General features: G+C 50.6%; 1 protein-coding gene across 2 annotated transcripts in view; it reads left to right on the forward strand.

Moving 5' to 3' along the window:
- Positions 1 to 10964, forward strand: part of LOC138394802 (integrin alpha-M-like) — a 53731-nt gene extending 42767 nt beyond the window's left edge. For both annotated transcript variants that reach the window (XM_069487236.1, XM_069487237.1), the window contains exons 15-30: positions 2907 to 3037; positions 3132 to 3295; positions 5119 to 5273; positions 5370 to 5501; positions 5664 to 5737; positions 5976 to 6117; positions 6214 to 6336; positions 6568 to 6647; positions 7433 to 7516; positions 7842 to 7917; positions 8384 to 8491; positions 8658 to 8741; positions 8894 to 9007; positions 9094 to 9195; positions 9454 to 9564; positions 10009 to 10964. In XM_069487236.1, the coding sequence (XP_069343337.1) occupies positions 2907 to 3037; positions 3132 to 3295; positions 5119 to 5273; positions 5370 to 5501; positions 5664 to 5737; positions 5976 to 6117; positions 6214 to 6336; positions 6568 to 6647; positions 7433 to 7516; positions 7842 to 7917; positions 8384 to 8491; positions 8658 to 8741; positions 8894 to 9007; positions 9094 to 9195; positions 9454 to 9564; positions 10009 to 10080 (1752 nt within the window). In that variant the 3' untranslated portion in view covers positions 10081 to 10964. The remainder of the gene's footprint in view (positions 1 to 2906; positions 3038 to 3131; positions 3296 to 5118; positions 5274 to 5369; positions 5502 to 5663; positions 5738 to 5975; positions 6118 to 6213; positions 6337 to 6567; positions 6648 to 7432; positions 7517 to 7841; positions 7918 to 8383; positions 8492 to 8657; positions 8742 to 8893; positions 9008 to 9093; positions 9196 to 9453; positions 9565 to 10008) is intronic.
- Positions 10965 to 23546: the final 12582 nt, after the last annotated feature.

The following is a 23546-nucleotide window of genomic DNA, read 5'->3' on the forward strand; positions in this document are numbered from 1 at the left end:
TCTGATTTTCTTCATGAATTATTTTCCAAATTTCATTTGATTTCCTATCTGTATTTGTTGCAGTTGCCTGAACTTCTTTAAGAGGATTACTCTGAATTCTTTGTCAGTCACATCATCCATCTCCATTTCCTCTGATTCTGTTATTGGAGCTTTATTAGTTTCTTTTGGTGGTGTCATATTTTTCTGATTTTTTTTTATAATCCTAGTGTTCTTATATTGATGGTTGCATATTTGAGGAGATGACCACCTCTTCTGCCATTTGAAGTTCTTTGGTGGTCATAGACCTTTATTATTTAATCTAGCCTGGGATTTTGGATGGGCTGGCTGGTAGAAACCCTAGACAGGCAAACCTTGATGTCAGTTACTCTAGTTGGACTGGGTTGCTTCCTGTGCTCTGAAGTCAAATGGAACTGCTAGCTGTGCTCCACAGTCTGGTGAGACCACTGGTTGGACTCTGCTGTCCTACTGGACTGCTGGCTGGACTTTGTGAATGTCTCTAATTGGGCATGGTTTCAGGTTTTCTTTTTTGGCTGAGTGGTACTGTTGTTTGGAATCTATAGCTGGGGAGCACTGCAGAATGGGCTCTGAGGCTCAGCCATGTGGGGTGGGCAATGTCAGAGGCTATCCTCCACCGATATATGTGGACATAGGCTTCCCTTCTGGCCTAGGATAGGCTTAAAGAGAATAACAGATTTGGTGGAGTCACCACTCAGCACCTGGGGTTGGGTGGGACCAAATGCTCTCTTTGAAGTAATAGCTGGCCTGCAGTTACCTGTTGGCTTGAGGAAGATTCAACAGGAGCACCAGGGCTTAGGTGGATCACCTATTCACTGATAGGGTTGGGCGGGGCCCAGTGCTCCCTCTGTGGGTAATTGCTGACCTATAGTTGCCTCTTAACCTGGGGAAAACTTAATGAGAACACTCAGGCTGTGTAGGGAAAGCTGGCTAGGCAGTCAATCCTGGATGAACCATGGACCATGTTTCCTGCAGTGTGATGAAGTTGGCTAGTTTCTCTGGTATGACCCCTCCATGGGCCAGAAATGCAGAAATCCACACCCTGATAACTGTGAGCTCCACCCTGTTCTTTTTTTCTAACTGATCCCAGATAGTCTAGTCCTGCCAGTACTCCCAGTGTTTTCTGTGGGATAAGATAGTGAGCCTCCTGTGAAGGGTCCCAGACTGGTGAGGAAGCTGGGTGTCTGCCTCGAACTCACTTTTCCCACTGTAGAAATTGTGGGTGCAGGGGAATTCTCTGTGGGTGGCTCTGTGACGGCTTTGGGGAGGGGCATCACAGTCAAAGAAAACTATTCCTCTTACTGTTTGATTGCAACTTTTCTCAGTTCTTTGGTCCAAGCAGGTGTCTCAGCCTCACTCCTGAGTTCTGGGATATTCATGATGGCATTTTTGCCTGCAGATAGTTGCTAGATGGATTTCTGTAGGGGGCAAGTGAAGCTAGAGAACTGTTATTCTGTCTTCTTGCTGATGTCATTCACCATCTTTTTTTTTTTTTTTTTTTTTTTTTGAGATAAAGTCGTGCTCTGTTGCCTGGGCTAGAGTGCCATGGCATCAGCCTAGCTCACAGCAACCTCAAACTCCTGAGCTCAAGCAATCCTTCTACCTCAGCCTCCCAAGTAGCTGGGACTACAGGCATGCACCACCATGCCTGGCTAATTTTTTCTCTATATAATTTTACTTGTCCAGATAATTTCTTTCTATTTGTAGTAGAGACAGGGTCTCGCTCCTGCTCAGGCTGGTCTCGAACTCCTGACCTCAATCAATCCTCCCGCCTTGGCCTCCCAGAGTGCTAGGATTACAGGCATGAGCCACCGCGCCCGGCTGCCCATCTTATCTTTTAGTGAATTTCAAAGTGGGTTGCAGCATCAGTCCACTTTATCCCTAAGTACTTCAGTATGAGGTACTGAATTAAATATTTGTTTATAGTTATTTTTAAGATAAAATTTATAGATAAGAAATGCACAAATCTTTTAACTATTCAATGAGTTTGGACAAATGCCTAAAACTCTGTAACCCACACTCTTATCAAGATACAGAACATGGTTACCAACCCAGGAAGTTCTCTTTTGCCCTTTGCCAGTCAGTTCCTTCCCCCACCTCCATCCCAAGGGCAACCATTGTTCTGATTATTTTCCACCTCAGATTAGTTTTGGCCATTCCAGAACTTCATATAAATGTAATAATATACTATGCAAGCCCCAGTATATTTTACAAGCTCTTTAGGTACAGCTAGGGCTGAAAACCACTGCCTTATGGTCTTCTCTCTGTGTGGGGGAGCCTCTTTCTAAAATTGCATAAATATTGTAATTATGCCTCTCTTCATTGGAACGTGTTGTTCTGTGTCTTTGTGTAAATGGAGATTGAAGGCTTTGACTTTTATTTTATTTTTATTACAAAATCTTGCATGCTTGTTATACATATATTTATGAGTCTAAAGTGAACAATGAAAGCCCTAATTCCCTCCACTACCCCAGCAAAGGGGAGGTAAGGATTGAGTTCTCTTTCAGTCTCCCACACATTAGCATCCCTTTTACCTCCCATTCACTCCTCATATTAATATTTATATGGTAATTTTGGTTAGATCAATATTAAGTGCATTATTCTGACCATGTAAGTGAGATTCAGCTGAACCAAATAATACACCTTCACTTTCTCTTGTACAACTGTTTGGTTTACCTGGAAAACACAGGTAGTTAATAGAAATTTTGGGTATCATCTTGCGGTTGTAGTCTAAAGGTAAATAATTCCTTGATAGGTTCTAAGTTTTCCTAATGCTTTGGTTAGTTTTGGTAGAGCTCAGAGAACGTGTATTTGGGTCACGTTGGGCAACTGAGTCACACACCTGCTTATTCTTTCCCACTCTCTTTCTCTCCTCTCTTTTCTACCCTCAGAGGATCTCAGGCTCCCAGCTCTCTCCCAGGCTCCAGTATTTTGGTCAGTCACTGAGCGGGGGCCAGGACCTCACAATGGACGGACTGGCGGACCTGACTATAGGGGCCCAGGGGCAGGTACTGCTGCTGAGGTGAGAATTCCTTTTGGAGCAGACCAAGTATTCTCCTTTGGAAGAGGTTATTTGCTGTCTGAAGGCCCCTAATGGTTTTCTGGTGTCCCTGCAGGTCCCAGCCAGTGCTGAGAGTTGAAGTGACCATGGAGTTCACACCCAGGGAAGTGGCAAGGAGTGTGTTTGAGTGTAATGAACAGGAGGCAAAAATCCGGGATGCTGGGGAGGTCAGAGTCTGCCTCCGTGTCCACAAGAGCACAAGGGATCGGCTGAGAGAAGGTGAGGCTTGGGGGGTGAGTCTCAAGGAACATGGACATGTGGATCAGTCTGCTCTGTCTGGCCTTCGGGCTGTCCCATGCAACATTCTCACTGGCTCTGGCAGACTTCTCTGAGCTTGACCAGAGTGAGCAGCTATTTCCCTGCTGGTTGGGGAAGCCCAGCAAATCCCATTAAAGAAGTGACCATGTGGTACTTCCTTATGCTCTCAGTTCTCCAGAGAATCGAGCACCCTAAACTTGTGAACAAACCAAATTTTTAAAAAATAAACTGAGAGAAAACTCATTTGGGGAGATTGAGCTGATGAGCTAAACACAAATTCACAAAGTATTTAGACATGCATTTTATCATCAATAACCTGACTTCCTCCCTTGTCCCTACTCTCAAAGAGTGGAATTGTGCTTGGGGTGGGAGAATAATAGTGACAGTACTAGAAAGAAATAGGAAGAGGAGATAAAATTATTAGGTGGGCATAGTGAGGTACTGCTGTAGTCCCAGCTACTCAGGAGGCTGAGGTGGGAGGATTGCTTGAACTCAGGAGTTTGAGGCCAGCCTGGCAACATGGTGAGACCCATCTTTTTCTCAAAAAAAAAAAAAAAAAAATCTTTTTAGCAGCAGTCTTACCGGGCTGGGGAAATATAAGTTAGAGATTAGGGCAGCCAGTATGGCCAGAAATTAAGAGAAAAGTAAGTCTTGGAGTGCAGGGAACTGCAGAGAAGGTGCCTCAAAATTTACACAAAAATTTGCCTCAAGTCATTGGCTGACTCCTAAGAGGTGAATTTGCAGGTCAATACTCCAAGAAACCCAGTAGAAAACAGCAACTTAAAGGTTAAAGAGTTGAGCAGAGAATTCATCAGCTTCCCAGTGCTGGGGAGACAGAGATCTGAGAGGGATCTTTGTAAAACAACTTGGTCTTTTCATTGAGACAACTGGTAAGCAACCAAGAGAAACAATATACAATAGAAATAGACTCACAGGCGATTCAGAAATTAGAGTGGAATTTTTAAAAAGTAACTACAATTCATATTTTCAAGAAAAAAAGAAAAAGATGGTATTTTCAGCAAAGACCTAGAATTCATAAAATAGAGTCACATGGAAACTCTTGCACTGAAAAGTACAATGACAAATTAAGAATCCAGCAAATAGATTTAGTAGCAGATTAGATGAAGAGCAGAGAATTAGTGAACTAGAAGACAAATCAGTTGAAAGTATCCAGATTAACACAGAGAAAGGAAAAAGGATTAACAATACAGAAACATCATAAGAGGCATATGAAATACTGTGAAAGATCTGACAACCATGTAATTGGAATTACAGAAAGCACAGGTGGTAGGGGGAAGAGAGTGAGAGAGAGGGAAATAAGAAAAAAGCAGTAGTTAAAGAAATAGTGGTTAAGAATTTTTCAAAACTGATGAACGATATCAAGATTCTTTACAGAATCAAAGCAGGATAAATGTAAAGGAAATTTTCATACAAAGGCACACTATAGTCAAATAGCTGAAGACCAAAGACAAAGAGAAAAAAATTTTAAAGCAGCCAGTAAAATAGAATTAATCTTCTACTATGTGACAAACTAGCTACCATTTATTGAGCACTTACTATGTGGAAGGCACTGTGCTAAATGTTTATAGGCACTATTTCATTTTATTTTCACCATTGGGAAGCTATAATTATTGTCCTCACTTTAAAAATAGGGAACTGACTCAGAGAGTCAGATAACATGCCCAAAGTCATGTAGCTGGGGAGCAGAGGAACTGGGTCTAAACTCCTGCCTGTCTAACTCCAAAGCTCAGGCTCCTCACCACCACACTACCCTGCCCCTTCAGGAGAGATCCAGAGCTTCATCACTTACGACCTGGCTCTGGACTCTGGCCGCCCGAATTCCCGTGCCATCTTTGATGAGACAAAGAACAGCACACGCAGACGGCAACAGACCTTGGGGCTGACGCAGAAATGTGAGACTCTGAAGCTACAGCTGCCGGTGAGTAGGCGAGTGGCCAGACTGTGGGTGCTCCAAGAATGGGCTGGGCTTGGGCAGCTGATGAGGGCAGATTCCCAAATCCTTGCTGTCTCTCAGGATTGTATAGAGGAGTCAGTGAGTCCCATCTCCCTGCGCCTCAACTTCTCTCTGGTGGGGAAGCCTTTGTCCTCTTTCGGGAACCTTCGGCCAGTCCTCGCTGTGAACGCTCAGAGATCCTTCACAGCTTTGGTGAGTCCTGGAGTCGGGTTCCTGCAGGGGCATGGACGAGAACCGAGGCCAAGATGGCCGAAGCTCATTTTATTTTTTTCACATAATTTTATTTTATTGTTTTATTTCACAATATTTCATTATTTCCTTTCCTTTCACTTTATCACATTTTTTATTTTACAGTTCCCCTTTGAGAAGAATTGTGGCAATGACAACATCTGCCAGGATGACCTCAGCATCACCTTCAGTTTTATGAAGTGCGTTTCTTTTCCTCGTTGCCTCCTCCAAACCTGCACCACGACATGCTCCTCCGTTCAAGGTGCAGGGGAGCCTGGCACAGAGCAGTCCCTTTGGCGGCGTTTGTGTGTCACGGGTCCCTTGTGGCTGCCGCATCTATTGTCATCTCTCTTCAAATGCCCACACTCCTTCCCTCCAGAGCAGACATGCCACAGGGAAGCCCTCAGTGCCTCAGGGCCTGTCTTGTTCTTCCCACAGCCTGGACACCCTGGTGGTGGGTGGTCCCCCGGAATTCAACGTGACAGTGACTGTGAGAAATGAGGGTGAGGACTCCTACAGGACTCAGGTCACCTTCGTCCACCCATCTGGTTTGTCCTACCGGAAGGTGTCAGGAACCCAGGTAACCAAATCCTTCTGAGGCTCCATCTGACCTTCACTGTCTCCATGCCCAGGGCTGGTGGTTGACGTCACCACCTGCACCTCCCTTGCCTTCCAGAACCAGCTCTCACAGCGATCCTGGCGTCTGACCTGCGAGTCTGTCTCCTCTACAGAAGGGCCTGGGGCCGTGAAGAGCACCAGGTGCAACGTAAACAACCCCATCTTCCCAGACAACTCGGAGGTCAGCACTCTTGTGTGACTGGCTTCTTTCAGTTAGCATGATGCTTTCCAGGATCCATGTTGCAGCATGCATCAGCATGTCATTTCTTCTTATTGCTGAACAATATTCTGTCTTATGGATGGACCATCTTATGGATGGACCACATTTTATTTATCCGTTCATCAGTTGATGGATATTTGGGTTGTTCCTTCTCTCCATTCATATCACTCTTTCTCCTTTCTCCAACTCCAGGTCACCTTTAATGTAACGTTTGATGTGGACTATAAAGCTTCCCTTGGAAACAAGCTGCTCCTCAGGGCCAATGTGACCAGGTGCACTCACCCGCCCCTTTGAGGCCCCAGCCCCTTGCCCAGGGGGCCTGTGCCCTCTCCCCACTGGTTCTCCCTTCAGCTCATTCATTCATTCAACAGACACCCACTGAGCAGCCACCGAGTGCCTGTGGGACAGTGACAGACAAGCCAACTGTGGTTCCTGCCCTCACAGAGATGATAATTTAGTGACAAAGATAGACAAGAAAACTGGCCATTGCAGTACAGTATGAAATGAAAGATTAAATGGGGGATGTCTGGTATTCTTGGGAGCTTGGCATTCAGAGAAGATTCCTGAAGAAAATATATTCAGGCTGTAAGTCAGCCAAGGCATGAACTGAGGGTGAACATGGAGACAGAAGGAAGGAAGCATGCAGTAGGCAAGGCCCGGAGGCCAGAAAGATCAGAGTGTATTTAAGAACGGCCTCTGCACAGAATGCAGGATTGAAGGAGTTGTGGTGGTTAGATGTGAGTCAGTCACAAAATAACTGACGGGCGGTGCGATTTCGCTCATGGGAGTGACTTAAGCATATTTGCACGTTACAAAGATCACTCTCCAGGAGGGCTGGAGATTGGGGTGGGAGCAGTTTGGAATCTGGGGGACCAGTTGGAAGAAGGCTGCTGCAGACAGCCGGGGAGTAGGGATGGGCCCGGGCTGGAGAACGGTGGTGTGTGACACCAGAGGTGACAGGACCTGGTGAGCGATTGGAGGGGAGGGGTGAGGGAGAGGGCAGAGGAAAGGCTGGTTTTCAGCTCTCAGAGCTGACCCGCGCTCTCTTTCCCTGCAGTGAGAACAACATGCCCAGGACCAGCAAGACCGAGTTCCAGCTGGCGCTGCCCGTGAAGTACGCCGTGTCCATGGCGGTCGTCAGGTGCTGCTTCCGGGACTCTAGCTGCGCCTCCGCCACCGCCGGGCTGGACTCGGCCAGTTGTGTGCCTGTGTGTGTGAGTCTGCGCTGTGGTTGTGTGTGCGTGTGTGCCTGCGCATGTGTGCGTGTGTGTGCGTGTGTGTGTATGTGTGTATGTGTGCAGTGGGGGGGGGGCAAACGGGCACACTTTGCCACCCCTCCCCCACCCCGCGCACCATGTCACCCCACCCCCTCAGGGCCTGTTCACTCCTTACACATGTAGCCCGAGACCCCCTCCCGGGACACCCCTCATGTTCTGTCATCTCCTGTCCCTTCTTTCTCCCTTCAGCCATCAGGTCTCTACCAAATATCTCAACTTCACGGCCTCAGAGAAGACCAGTAAGGTTCTGCAGCACCGATACCAGGTGGGGAGCGGGGACATCCGGGTCCTGAGAAAGAGGCTGGGAGGGAAGTCAGTGCGACGAGGGCGCAGAAGCAGCGGTGGGACACGAGCGTGCGGCGCCGACTGCGTGCCAGGCGCGGCCCCAAGCACACAAGCCCGCACACTGGCTGTGTTCACACACATGCACAATGAACTCGTTTTGTCCTCGTAACGACGCTGGGAGGCACTGTCGTTGTCCTCAGTCTACAGATGAGGAAACTGTTCGGGGCTCAGAGTACGAACACGAACAGAACATGTCCAAAGTCTCACACCTAAGAGGAGTGACCAGTGGAAGAGTCAGGACCTAGCACCAGCTTGCCTGGCTATCGAGCATGTGTTGCCGGCTGCCCCCAGGGAGGGGCGGGGCTGGGCCCTGAGGCCTTGCTGGGGTGTGCTGGGCAGGGGCTGGTGGGGGCCGGACCCCTGACCCTCACCCCTGTCCGATGCAGCTCAGCAACCTGGGACAGAGGAGCCTCCCCATCAGTGTGGTCTTCTGGGTCCCCGTCCGGCTGAACCAGGTGACCGTGTGGGACAGCCCCCAGATCACCTTCTCCCAGGTGAGTGCGGCTGGGCTGAGAACTGGGCCTAACTCCTCCCCACAGCCCTGATCTTTCCTAAAATCTCCGTTTCCTCTGCTGGATCTTGGAGCTGCTTCAGACCCTGTCCCGGATCCAGGCGGGGGCCTCGTTTCTCTCCCCTCACGGCACCTCTCTCTCTCCCCAGAACCTCTCAAACACCTGCCACACCGAGGAGAGACTCCCCCCTCGCTCTGACTTCCTGACTGAGCTTAAGAAGACACCAGTGCTGGTGAGAAGCAGCCTGGCCCCTGCCTGGGAGCCACACGCAGCCCCAGCGTGGTCCCCTCGTTTGCTGGAGCCCAGTCGGGTCTCTCCGAGCACACGGCGATATTTGCTGCATCCAGCTTCCTTGTCACCTCCCTCCTCGTGTCCTTTCCCCAGAACTGCTCCATCGCTGTCTGCCAAAGAACCCAGTGCGACATCCCATTCTTCAGCATCAAGGAGGAATTACATGTCACCCTCACGGGCAACCTCTCGTTTGACTGGTATATCAAGGTGTGTGGGGTCCTGTGGCTTCGCCGGGCACAGACGTGGCACTTCAGAGCCCTCAGCTGCAGCTCCCACTTGGCTCTCTCCCGCAGACTTCGCACAACCACCTCCTGGTCGTGAGCGCAGCTGAGATCTTGTTTAACAAGTCGACGTTTGCCCTGCTTCCAGGACAGAGCGCGTTCGTGAGGGCCCAGGTGCCTGTCTTGGGAACGGAGGGACTGTTGGGGGTTGGGCTGTGGAGATCTCTGGGGGAGCGGAGAGAGACAGAGAGAGAGAGAGAGAGAGAGACAGGGGTGGGGGAGGAGGAGGAGTGAGGGCTGAGATATTGGGGGATGTAGGGAGGGTTAGTCACTGGGTTCAGGGGGTGCACAAGGTCTGTCTGATCGGGGAACTCCCCGGAAAGCTGGAGTCTGCCTCCCCTGGTGCACCCCCTTTCTCCTCTTCCCTCCCAGACGGAGACCAAAGTGGAGCCGTACGAAGTTCACAACCCTGTACCGCTCATCGTGGGCAGCTCCATCGGGGGGCTGGTGCTCCTGGCCCTCATCACGGCCGGGCTGTACAAGGTACTGCCCTGCTGGCTTCCTGCCCACCCGCCTCCTCCTCTCTTGCTTCTCACTCAGCAGCTCCATTACTGGGCTCAACTGCCAGGAGTGCTGTGTGACCTTGGGCAAGTCACGGAGCCTCTCTGTGCCCCAGTTTCTTCAACAGTAACGTGAGAGTGTCAATACCCATTTTGTGAGTGATTGGCTGGAGCACTTCGAATGGCCCCTGCTACAGAATGAGCACTTTATAAGCAGTGCTGCTGCTTCTCGTTATATTTTATGTTCCTTTCCGGTCCCCAACACTGATGCTATTTCCCTCCCTGCCCCACTTTCCCTAGGTCTCTTCCACACTCTGCCACCTTATCCTTTGCCCTTTGGTCCTTCTGTCCCGCCTCCTGGTCTGCAGGACCCTCACCTGCTCCCCAGGCTTCTGTGGCCCTGACTGCTCTGTCTCTGCCCCAACAGCTTGGCTTCTTCAAACGACAGTACAAGGACATGATGAGCGAAGCTGGACCCCAAGAGGCCCCCCCCAAGTAACCGCTCCTTCCCCACTGCGTGGGCCTCTCCCGCAGCAAGCAGGACGTCAGTCAGACCAACGCGCGAGTCCCCCGGCTGCTGGACAGACATGTCCATCAGGAGACGGGTGGTGAGGTCTCACTCGGAAAAGACCTGCTTGGGTTTCCATTGTGTGTGTGCAAGTGTGTGTGTGTAAGTTGTGTGTGTGACTCAGATGCCTCCTGGGTGTGTGCGAGTGTCTTCGGCACAGCCTCGCAGGCAGAAGGAATTGCTTTGCTTCCTTGTGTGTGGGTGAAGATGCTGCTGGGCCTCCCTTTGGGAGACGCAATGGCAGCTTTTGTGGGAGAACATAACTTCCTCCTCCTTCCTGCTGGAGGAAGTGAGACTGCTCCTCGTGGGCGCGGGCAGACCTGCAGGAGCCCACCCAGCGAGCTCTGAGACTGTGGGGAAGCCGTGGGTGGACCCACAGGCGCCTGTGCAAACCCCCCCCCCCACTAGAGCTGGGGGGCCCAAGATGTCCAATGAGGAATGATAAATCTCCCTTTGTGTATTTATGTTTTCATGCTATTTTTATTTTTTGCATTGATAAACCTGTCCATAGACAAAAATCAAAAGACATTCAAGGGTGTGTGGTGAAAAGTCTCTCTTCCCTGATACTCAAGTCCCCTCTCCAGGGGCAGTCAAGATTATGTGTTTCTGGGTCTCCTTCAGGAAGATTCTATGCATGTGCAAAACTGCATAGAATTTACACAAATGGTAGCTTACTGTATACTGTTCTGTATCTTGCTTTTGCCATTAATATAGCTCAGACATTGTTTCACATCCAGGCATAAATTACTTTTTCATTCTTTTATACAGCTGTGTAGTCTTCCATTGTGTGGGTGTATCATGATGTATTTGACCCGTCTTTTTTTGATATATTATTTCCAACCTCTCACTATTATAAACAATGCTGAACCAATAAATTGAATATATGTCAGTTTTTGTAGATGTGTAAGGATGATTTATGGGATATATTTTTAGAAGTTTGGGTTCCCCCAGAAGCAAACCCAAAAATTTGAATGAAAGAAGTTTATTTAAGACGTGGCCCCAGGAACTCCTGAGAGGTGGGGGAGTGGGCTGAGGAAGGGAAGGCCGCCGCCCTCGGTGTGGTCAGCGGTCTGTGCTGTGGGGCCCTGAGGCTTAATCCCACTGGGCAGCTCTGGGAGAAGGTGTCGCACACGCACCTTGGCGGTGTCCACCCCAGGGGGAGGGAGCGGGAGTCCCGCATGCGCAAATTCCACGGAGTTACTGGCTGAAGGCTGCTCTGGGTGGGGAGAGGGTGCTAATCCCCTGGCACTTCTGGCCTGACCCGAATGTGGGCAGAGCAGACTCAGGTGGCCGGAGAAAGAGATCCGGGTTGGAAGTCTGACAGGTGAGCACAGCCCCGGCGAGGCCCATGGGGATAAAGCGCTTGCTGCCCAGGGTGTGTGCAGGTACAGTTCTGACAGCTATTTCCAGGTGGCCCTTGTCCCATCCCGTGCAAACAACGTAACCACCACCCTGGCCTTAGCACGTAAGCTCTCTAATTCCACAGCAATCATGCAGAGTGGCTGCCACTTGCTATTTATTATTATCTGAATTTCACTTGCGAGGAAACTGAGGCTTAGGTAGATCATACCAGTTGCCTGTGATTATATGGATAAGAAGGAAATGGAGCTGGGATTTGATCTCAGCTCTGTCTAGCTCTAAAGCTCTTCTCTTTTACTGTCCTGACAGCTTCGGAGGAAGGGCCTTGCAGCAGGCACGAGGGCGCGTGGCGAGAGCGTGGCTGTCACTTAGCTGTTATATTAAGTTGAACCATATGAAGCTGCTGACTTTTTTTTTTTTTTGACAACAATGACAATTGAATGATGTTCATTGAAATACAAGAAAATCATGGCTTAGGGGGATACCTGTTCAAAATGTGATCAGAGGGGAGAGGGCTTACTCCTTCTTAGGGAGGTGAAGGAAGGGCCCCCAAGGGAGGTGACACCTGACTCAAGCGGGGGCAGGTGTCCCGGCAGAAGCTAACGCAGGTGAGGCTGGAAGACTGGCTAGGAGCTGGGGTGGATGTGCTTTGCAAGCCAGAGTGAGGAGTTTCCATTTTACTCGAAGTGCAGTAAGATATCATGAAAACGGGCCTGGTGAGATAATGGCGCTTTTAATCCCTGGGGTGCCATGTCGCATGGCCACCTTCAGATGGCTCTGCAAAATTTCCCCTTTTGACTGAAAAGTAAAATCTGTTAAGAATTTTTATTTTTCCTTAAGTTGAGGGTAAATAGTCCTAAATATCTCCGGAAACCCTTGACTGATCCAGGAGGGGCGAGAGCCGCTGCGCCGCACTCACCTGTGCTCGTGTGGGCAGGTAAGGTCCTGCAGGCTCAGCGTCCACGTCGGCGTCTTTGAGCCAGAAGCTTAGGCTGAATCCAGCCAGATAGGCGCTTTATCATGAGTTAGAAAAGTAAATCATTTCAAGTGACAGATCACCCTGGCCTGACCACAAAGTTACCAATAAACAGGGCCATGAATCTCTGTGTTTTTTCTTATTTTTGGAGATCTCTCACTTCAGAATAAATAAATCCCTTCAGTATATGTCCCCCTTTTTCTACTTGGCAGTGGAATTCCTATCTGGGCCACCATGGTAGGTGGTTGTGATGATGAGCCCAGTGAATCGTGCTTTCTCCGCCCCACTCCTTTGCAATGTGACGTTGCTGCTCCAACCATCAAGAAATAGGTGGAGCCTATTTCTCTCCCCCCTTGAATCTGGGCTGGTCTTGTGGCTAGATCTGACCAACAGAACGTGGTAGAAATGTTGCATGAGTTCTGGAGCCTAGACCTTAAGAAGCCTGGTAGCCTGTGCCCTCCTCCTCTCGGGACCCTGAGGCCACCATGCTGTGGTGCATCTAGCCTGAAGATGCGTGGCCACGTGGAGAAGACAGCTGAGGCCCCAGCCGACAGCCATTGCAACTGCCAGATGCATGTATGAGGCCATCATGGACCTTCCAGCCTAGTCCAGTCATCCGACGACTGCAGCCACAGGTGAGTCCAACAGAACTGCCCAGACTGTCAGCTCGCACAGCTGTGAGAAACATCAATAATAAATTGCTGATGTTGCAGTACTCTGCATTTTGGAGTGGTGTGTCATGTTGCAATGGGCAATTCACGTAGCCACTCAGCTAAAGAGCACATTTCCCAGCCTACTTTGCAGCTGGGGTGGCCACGTGGCAAGGTTCTGGCTAATGGGATGTGAGTAGAAGCGAAGGGAAGAACTTTGGAGTCAGGTCCTTTGAGAGAAGGTGTCCTCTCTTTCTCTTTAACATCTTGCACTGGCTGGAGTGTGAACGTCGTGGCGCACCATTTTGGACCTCACAGACGAGGGCAACACGCAAGAATGCCAGAGTGGTCAGAGGAGCCTGAGTTCTGACTCTGTAGAACCACCGAGCCAGCCCTGGGCTCCACGTTCTGACGCTATTACAGGAGAGAGAAATGAACGTTGATCTTGTTGAAGACATTGTCATTCTGAGCCTTTGATGCAGCAGTTGACTCTGTATTGTAACTGACATCACTGCTTTCCCGGAGATTCTGCTTTCCTACTTGTTCAAGCAACTGAACTTGCTCTTGATGGTGCTGCTGCCCCCACTAGCATTTCAATCCGCTCTCTCTAATACTCATGATAGAGCCACTCAAAACAGAGTCTGGAAGCGTTCTCCTCTCCCCATCCTGGTGGGGACATAGGCCGCAGTTATGTTTTCTCCATGTGCAGGACCCTCCTGCCGAGCTCACTTGGTTTGGTCTCTGAGGATTTATCCTCCACCCCCGAGAACACCATGGGGTGGTCCTACCCCTTTATCCCTTCCTACCTGGAGGCAGAATGACCTGATAGAGAAATTAGACGCCCAGAAAGGTGCCAGAACTGACGGTCTGCCCCCCTCTCTGGAGAGATGCCCAGAGGTGTGCGCCCTGAGGGTGTGGGCGTGCCTTTCCCAGGGAAAAACACACAGGCTTTGTTGTTGGAAAGTCTTAGCTCTTAACCACTTCCAGTTTAGAAAAGAGATTTCAAAGGGCAACTTTCGGGCCAAATCGAGACCTCAGGTTTTATTTGGCCCAAGTGGCCTTGGTTGTTTGGTTTCAATTAGTTGTTGACATTTTAAAATTGGGGGATTTCTGAGAGAAATCCAGATTTATGGTTTGGCAACAGGAGGCCACAGCCAGACAGAGCCCCTGTTAGGCAGAACAGGGCTCTCTGTCCTCTCCAGCCGCCTCTCCACACAGCACTCCAGCCCCTGCGGCCAGGGCCAGCTGTATTTACAGTGGCCCTTGAGGCCCTGACCACCTCTGCAGCTCACTTCTGCCCCCCACACCCCCAGCCTCATATTTCTCACACACACACCATGCTTAGGGTGACGCTCTTGAAAGTGAAAGGCATCGTGATTGGAACTACCTCGGGAAGCCTGGCTTAAACAAGACCTGTCTGGGACAGAGAGCATGTATATGTTTCCCCCCAACCACACCCCATCTCCCCTCTCAACCTTTGCCGATGCTGTACCCACTGCCCGAACGCACTTCCTTTTCTCCTTCACCTGACTGAAGACTCAGCCTGTTACTTCCTCCAGATCCTCCCGGTCCGCAGCTGAGGGGAGTTCCACATTCTGAAGTACTGCCACTGTGACCTGTGTTTCTTCCCCTGGAGACTGTACACTCCCAGAGGTCCCCCATTGTACCCTCAGGCCCTAGGACAATATCAGGAGCACGTAACCAACAATTGCTGAATATGTGTGCCAAGTGAATGAATGAATGGATGGATGAATTAAAAGACTTGGGTTTCCCCAGCTTCCTGTTCTCTTTGTGCCTTCTACAAGGAGACAGAGCTCTCAGAAATTTGTTTTCGTACATTCCAACATCCGCCTTCAGGACGACATACTAATCCAGCTGCACTATTTCACATTTTCTAGACACTGAGAGACTGAATATACAAAGGAACAATGGCCAGACCATATGAAAACACAGAACTCCGACCCACAGTCCGCAGCAACCAGCCCAAGAAACCAGCCCATTAGCTACAAAGCTGGCCCAGGAAGCCATCCTACTATCTATTTAGGTTGGAGCAAAAGTAATTGCGGTTTTGGACCGTGAATTTTAAATCATTATAACTAGGCTCAGACACATCTTTATTAATCAAAATAGGAACCACTACAATCGACACATTTTTTGCCAATGAGAAATAAGTTTGTTTATTCCTGTAGTGTAAAACTCTGTGCTTTGGGATTCGACGAACTCTTGGAAAGCATTTTCTGCATCCTGCTGGTTGTGGGAGCGCTTTCCCTGCAAAAAGTTGTCAAGATGCTTGAAGAAGTGGAAGTGGTAGTTGGTTGGCGAGAGGTCAGGTGAATATGATGAGTGAGGCAAAACTTTATAGCCCAATTCATTCAACTTTTGAAGCATTGGTTGTGTGACCTGTGATAGGGCGTTGTCATGGGGAAGAAACGGGCCCTTTCTGTTGATCAGTGCTGGCTGCAGGCCTTGCAGTTTTTGGTGCATCTCACCCATTTGCTGCGCAGACTTCTCAGATGTGATGGTTTCGCTGGGACTCAGAAAGCTGGACTGGATCAGACCGGCAGCAGACCACCAAACAGTGCCCATGATCCTTTTTTGGTGCAAGTTTGGCTTTGGGAGGTGCTTTGGAGCTTCTTCTCAGTCCAACCATTGGTCATTGCTGGTTGTCATATAAAATCCACTTTTCGTCGCACGCCACAATCCAATCGAGAAATGGTTCGTTGTTATTGCGTACAAGAAGACTATATTTTATTTAAAAAAAATTTTTATTTCAGCATATTATGAGGGTACAAATGTTTAGGTTATGTATATTGCCCTTGCCCCACCTGAGTCAGAGCTTCAAGTGTGTCCACCCCCAGTCGGTGTGCACCGCACCCATTAGGTGTGAACATACCCATCCCCTTCTCCCCTCCCATCTGCCCGACACCTGATGAATGTTATTACTATATCAGCACTTAAGTGTTGATCAGTTAATACCAATTTGATGGTGAGTACATGTGGTGCTTGTTTTTCCATTCTTGTGATACTTCACTTAGTAGAATGGGCTCCATCCAGCTCTATCCAAGATAATACAAGAGGTGCTAGATCGCCATTGTTTTTGTGGCTGAGTAGTACTCCATGGTAGACATATACCACATTTTATTAATCCACTCATGTACTGATGGGCACTTGGGTTGTTTCCACGTCTTTGCAATTGTGAATTGTGCTGCTATAAACATTCGAGTACAGATGTACCCCAAAAAGACTATGCTTTAAAACAACGATATTTTTGATTTTTGGTCAGCTCATGAGGCACTCACTTATCGAGTTTTTTCACCCTTCCAATGGCTTCAAATGCCAAAGAACCGTAGAATGGTTGATGTTGAGTTCTTCCACAACTTCTTGTGTAGTTGTCAGAGGGTCAGCTGCGATGGTTGCTCTCAGATGGTCATTGTCAACTTCCGATGGCCGGTCACTGTGCTCCTCATCTTCAAGGCTCTCGTCTCCTTTGCAAAACTTCTTGACCCACCACTGCACTGTACATTTGTTAGCAGTTCCTGGGCCAAATGGGTTGTTGATGTTGTGAGTTATCTCTGCTGCTTTATGACCCATTTTGAAGTTGAATAAGAAAATCGCTCAGATTTGCTTTTTGTCTAACAGTGTTTCCATAGTCTAAAATAAATATAAAATAAACAGCAAGTAATAAGTCATTAGCAAAAATATAAAGCGAGAGATGTGCATTAAAATGATGTGTAACACAACCACATTTATTTAAGAATGTATTCCAATACCAAATGGCAAATTTCAACAGTGCTAAAACCGCAATTACTTTTGCACCGACCTAATGTAACTCAGACTTACAGGAAGTCAGACCACTACCTCCAGCAACCAGTCCAGGAAGCCTAACAATAACTGTAATAATCAGCCCCATGTCCAGGACTTGATTAATGACAGCTTCCCTAATTTTTGTCCCTGCTTCCAACTTATTACCAACCAGAGAAAGCTAACTATACACCCTTAATCAATTGCGTGGCGTGTCCCGCTCCTAGTCAGCCTGCCTGCAGCTTCCCATGCCAACAGCTTCTCGTCAGGGCATCCCTGAAGCCTTCCCTCTTTCCACTGTAAAGCTTTCTCACTCCTCTGCCTGCTTTTGAGTTTCTGCCAAAACACAGGTGATGATGACTGACTCCCTTGATAGAACAAGCTCTGAATAGTCACCGCCTGTTCTCGTTTGGTTGGTCTTCATCTATTTCCACAATCCCCTGGTCCAGCTACTGTGATAAAGAAAGATAGAAGAACGCAAGCAAGAGATTTCCCTCCTGCTTCCTCTGTGGGCATTCCCGTTTGGGCAGACTTTGAAGAACAATTGCGGAAATCATTCCCCTTGTCTGCCCATCCGCCGCCCGTGGAAGTACAAGGCCCCTCCGCAGGCTGGGCTGGGCGAACATGCATTGAACGCATTGGTTGCCAAGTTCTGCCATATATGCATTTGCCTGTTGGGAAACAATCCTGCTGCCAAGACAAGGCCAGGCAAGATACAGAAGCTGAGTGTGATGACCCAGCCTCACTTCCTGTCTCTGGAATTCTTCCTCTCCTTATTCACGCAGGCCTCTCCAGCCTAGCCCCTCCCAGGAACGCCCCCTCCTGGCCCATGTTCTCGGGGAGACACTGGATCTCTGCTCGAGTCTCTGCTCTCACCCCACCTTCCTAGGACCTCTTGCTCCTTCCTTCCTTTTGCTCTAAAAAGAGATTAAGATGAAACCATTCTGTGGTCACCAGATATGTCTGTGCCCCTCCCAGATGCCCTCTACCAGGTTAACGCCAATTGCTCAGTTGCTGTGTTGGCTGCTAAAGGCTCACAACTGCCCCCTTCTTTGGAGAATGGTCTCGCTGTGGGGGCAGTGGGGGTGGGGGAAGGGTGGAGGAGTGGTCAGCGGCTGATGACTGACACGGGTCACACCAAAGGCCAGAGTCTGGCCTCAGGGAGGGAACTTTTCCGTGGGGCCATCCACGCTCAGCAGCTCTCTGGGACCAGGCTGGAGTCAGTCCAGTGGAGATCTCCTTGTCACTTAGCTCCTTTCCTCGCTCTGTCCTGCTTCCCTCGTCCCCTGCTCCTAAGGGCTTCCTTCAGTAAATTGCTAGCACCCAAGTTCCTGTCTCAGACTCTGGTCTAGGAAACCAGACCTAGGGCGATTGCCATTCTGGAAAGCTCTCTGGCTCATCTCCTAGTTTTCTTTTTAGCCCTTATCGCTATCTGAAAAAATGTTCTAGTTCGTTTCCTTGCCCTGGCTGCAACGTCAGGCCTTTGAGGACAGGGATTGTCTGCTTTTGTTTGTTGTGGTATTTGCAGTGCTTGGATTGCCTGGCACAGGGTAGGGGCTCAGTGGACACTTGTTAGACAAATGAATGGATGAAGCTGTGACAAGACAAAGGGTCTGGGGCAGAGCTGGTAAGTTGTGGGAAAGTGACCAGGAAATATACAGGGACTCTAATGGAAGATAAGGGCTGCTCAGTATAGCAAGGTTTTGTTTGTACAGGTTCATCCTCCAGTATCTCCCTATTTCTGGCGATAAGACTGTGTGCTCCTCTTCCTGGCACAGGGAAGGCACCTTCCGCGAGGAAAGTTTTATGTCCTGCTTCAGGCGGAAAGAGGGAGGTTAGCGAGCCCGCCCTGAATCTCCTGTTGCTCCCTTGCCTTCAGCTTAAAGTAGTCAATATGCCAAAATGGCGTATTTTGGGGTGGCATGCTCTGAACACCTTCCATTCTCATTAAATTTTTCACAACTCCCAGTGAGATGGATATTACTGCTCCATTTTGCAGAAGAGGATACTCATGATTAGTGAGCTTATGTCAAATTGCCCAAGGTCAGGCAGACCTTGAAGAGCTTGGACTCCAGCCCAGATCGGCCCGGTCACCTCTGTGGGCTGCAGGCGAGGTTGGGACAGGGGGACACACCCCGGAGCCTCCAAGTGGAAGGTGTGAGCGTCGTCTCCAAGGGGGGCCCAGAATGAGATGAGACTCCTCACTGGCACTTCAGCCCAGGCCTCCTTCCCCGACCACTTTTTCATGCTCTTTCCTCTGCTCACTCTTTCCTTCCGTTTCCCAGTGACGTGCCTGCACTTCTTTTCTCCTCTGCCTCTCCTCCTCTGAATTTAAGTACAAACGAAGCGTATATTCTCATCCCGCACTTGCCCAGCCGGCGGGAATTTGAGCAAGGACAACCCTTTGTCTCCCCCAGGGTTTTTGCCGGTGTACGGAGCCAGCTGTCGCTTCCTCTCTTCCTCTGCTGCTCGCCTGTATTTCCCTGTCCCCCAGGGACACGTTGGCCGTGTTCCCTAACGTCCCTCTGCTTTCCTCTGCTCCACTTGTGCCCTGCAGCCTTTTACTCACACTAAACAAAGCTTGTTGGATCCTGCATTCCTGCCAGTTCACGGTGGTGTGCCTCCCGGAAAGGCTGCTTCTGCTGTGTCCCGAGGCAGCCTTCGGATTTACGCCATCACTGAGAGGCCTCAGGGCTGCGCTCCCCAGCCCGGGCCCTGGCCTGGAGGGACCCTGCTGCAGAGGTCTGCTGCCCACCCCCGCCCTGCCCGTGGGAAATTGTCTTCCGTGGAACTCAGAGAAGGGAGGTCACACAGCGGGAGGAGAGCGGGGGCAGGGGCGAGCCAGCAAAGCTGCATTGCTGTTTACGGCCACTGCCCATCGCTCCCATCACCGCCTGAGCTCCGCTTCCCCTCCGTGGAAAAATTGTCTTCCATGAAACCAGTCCCTGGTGCCAGAAGGGTTGGGGACCGCTGCCTTAGGATGATCTTGGCTGAGCATTTGGTCCATTCACTTCAGGTCCATGCAGCCCCTCCTGCCGCCCCCCATCCAGCTGTTCTCTCCCCACCCCACCCCATCCTTTCATCCAAGCTGCCTGTCTGCGCGCAAACTCCTCCGCCCTCCCATCGCCCGGCCGCGCGTCCACTTTTCTTTCCTTCCCCTTTTTGGGTTTTTCTGTCACTGTTTCCTTCTTGGAATTCAACCTCTCTCTCCCTCTCTCTCTGAATCTTTCTTCACCTCCCTGTTCTCCAGGCCCTTTCCCAGCTATGCCCCGTCTGAAGTCTCTTCACGGCTGCTCACTCCTGGTGACATTGCTGCCCATGTTCCGCACCCGGCCCTCCTCCTCCCATGCCAGCCTGGCCTCCCCCACTGCCCCGGCGTGGCCCACTCCAGCATCACTAATGTCTCTGCTGCCAGAGCCGGGGACTTCCTCATCTGTTGCCTCGCTTGACATCTGTCCTGCGTGTCCTTCTTCCTTCGCCGTCGGTCGCCGGGGCCTCCAGCTCTGCTGTCGGCGCTGGTGTTTCCCTGGGGCCCACCCAGGCCCACTTTCTCCTCCCTCTTCACCCTCTCACCAGGCTGTCACCCAGCACTTCTGCTGAGGGGTCCAAAGCACATCTCCAACCCAGAGTCCCCTGAGATCCGGGGCCACACACCCAACTGCCTCCTCTGGGGGCTCCAAAGGTCCCTCCTTCAACAAAAGTCATCACAGTGCAGTGGTGATCACGCCCAGGCACGAAAGCTCTCACACGCTCTCCTAGCCTGTCGCACTCTCTCAGCTTTCCCAGCAGGCACGGGAGGCGTGTGCTTTTATGATCGCCAGCATTTTGCAGACGAGGAAACTCACAGAGGTTGAAATAGTCCAAACTCTTAAACATGACGTTCTGGTTTTCTCAAAACTGAAGTTGGCCCAAACCTCTACCCACTCGGTCCTCCAGTGCTGTCCGGCTCAGGTACCATCACCACCGTCCCGGCCTCGGGGACCAGTCAGCTCCAGCCCCTCCCGTGGCCACTAGCCCACCCCTAGGCCCCGACTGAACTGTCTCCGGCTAGTTCCCAAGGAAACCGTGCCCCACACTGCCCTGCCTTTTAGCTTCTAAAATGTAAATTTGAAGATATCAGTCCCCACTAACTCCCTTCAGTGCTTCCCTCGGCCCTCCTGATACAGTCAATGTGGCTTGAGGGGCATTCGGGCCTGGGGCCTGCTTGCCCGTCCTCTCCTCGCAAGGGCCCTGCCTCCTCTCCTGCCACTTCCCACCCCCACTCTCTGGTCATAGCCACTGAGTTCACGAAGGCCTCCTGTCCATGCCTCGCCCATCTGGCTGCCACTTCTGCAACACATCCCCCTGGCATCTCCCGACTTCAATTGCCAAGTGCCACCTCCTCCAGAAAGCTTTCCCAGAAACTCACAGCTTCCCAGCCTGGGTAAAGCACCCTGTGCTCTCCGGGCTTCCCCTCTCGTAGCAACCACGTTGCTGTTTACTCACTGGCCTTCTCCATTGACCCTAGGGCTGGGGCCTTGTGGTTCATGTTTCTCCCCCACCTAGCAGATGGCTTGCAGCATCAGCCTCAAACTAGGCCTCTTGAATAAATGATAAATAAATGAGCAGGGGAATGAATGAATAACCACTCTGTGCCCCTCCTAGGGGCCAGATGTCTGATCCTTGGCCCAGCGGTTTTAGGTAAGAAGTGGAGGGTTCTCACCAGGGTTTCCTTTAGGGTCTGAGGGGCTGGCATCTGCCCCCTCCCTTGCCCAGGCTGGCTGAAATTTCGAGGTCTAGGGGAGCCTTCTGCCAGTAAAAGAGAGAACTTGGGAGGGGTGGGGCAGGCCAGGCAAAGACGGGCGAGAAGGACAATCAAGATGAGTCACCTGATTAGAAAGATTCGTGGACGGGAGTGTGTGTCTACACCGGCCCCTCTCTGCTCCGGTGAGTCGTGTTCTCCCCCTCGGCCTCCGAGTCATGCTGACAGCTCCATCCCTACCTCTGCTTCCTGATCACTCTCTGCTTCCTCAGTGCCTTGGTCCAGCTCTTCCGGAGATATCCCGGGAGCTCAGAGCTGCACAACTGACCTTCTAGTCACGACCAGGAGGGGGACAGCCCCCCTCGTCCTGATGGGTGAGATTGGGTCCTGAAGAAGAGGTACTAGGACACCGAGGTCCAAGTGAGCCAGGGCCCTGGACTGGGCGTCCGGCTGAGGGACCAGCATGTGGGTAGGGAGAGACATGAGGAGGAGGCTGGTGCATAAGGTTTGGGATCTGGCCTTTGTGGAGGAGAGGATATTGAAGAACCAATTTGGGGGGAATTCAAGAGGTGCTGGAAGAGAGGTCAATTTTCTTTGCAATCCAGAGATTTCTAAAGTCCAGAGAACAAGTCAAACTTTTTTTTTTTTTTTTTTTAGACAAGCATGAAAATGAGGTTTATTGAGGAGAGAAAGATAGGGCTATAGGGCAAGAGCAAGATACAGGTTTACAGAGTATGGCACATACGCCACAGATGACGACCAGACCCACTGTTGCAGCGAAGGGAGAGCAAAAGGAAGGGTGCACAAAAGGGGCTGGTTGTGGTCTGCATCTTGTTTTATAGTGCCTGGATTGGGACCTCCCTTGTGGTTCGGAGGTCACCATGGAACCACTTTGATTGGACAGTTGGGAGTCACATGACTGGAAAGGCAGGCTGTTCTAGTTCCATTTCCAGACTCTATGGTACCTATGCCGCTTGGCCCGTGGCCTAGAGAGTCCTCTGCATTCTTTTGCAGCTGGCGCACTGAGTTATGATTGGCAGATTCATAGGGTGTTCCCTCCTCCCCAGGTATGGCAGCCGCTCGGGAGATTAGGGTGGGGCAGGACCAAGATGGGGGCCACAGCACCCACTTTCATCACTAGCAGACCTGGAATCCCCTGCTGTCTAGCTGACATTCCCCACTCTCTGTTCTAGAGCCCAGACCACTGGGTAGGGGGTCGACTTGTCTGGCTGCTTCGTGCTGAGGAGGGGCCATGACCCCTATGAGGGTGGCCCCTTGTAGCTTCTCCAGGGATCTCTCAGGGGGACTTCGGTATATGTTCTTGGTAGGTTGTTGTGGTTGTAGGTATGAGGAGGAGGTAGGCGCCAGGACTGGCAAAGAACATAGGACCATTTGTAGCTTGATGGCCTCTAGATAGGATGAAATAAATTTAGTTAGAAAATTTATGAAGATCTGTCCCAATATAAGAATTCCCAGACTGCAGAGTAATGGGGTGATCAAGGAGATTATTAAGGACATCCACCAGGGCCTAGAGGTCTCCCTGTGTCTGGGTCTGGAGGTGGACTCTAGGATGGCGTTGGTGTGGCCCTGAACCTGCCCTGACCTGTTAACACAGAAGCAGCGCTGTTCTTTTAAGAACAAGCAGGTGGCCCCTTCTGCTGTGGTTAGAAGACCGAGGACCCCCCTGTTTTGCAAGGCGACCCCTGGCGATTCCAGCTGTTCCTGTAGGAAGGCGAGCGCAAGGCTAGTTTGCGGCAGGCCTCATGGACCGTGCAGGCCCCGGGACGCACCTCCGCTGGCTGCTCCAGCAGCGGCCCCTGTGCCCACACAGGCAAAAAGGGGTGGTTTGGGTTCCAGGGCAAAGTGTCTT

The sequence above is a fragment of the Eulemur rufifrons genome, chromosome 14 (assembly GCF_041146395.1).
Source record: "Eulemur rufifrons isolate Redbay chromosome 14, OSU_ERuf_1, whole genome shotgun sequence".
NCBI lineage: Eukaryota > Metazoa > Chordata > Mammalia > Primates > Lemuridae > Eulemur > Eulemur rufifrons.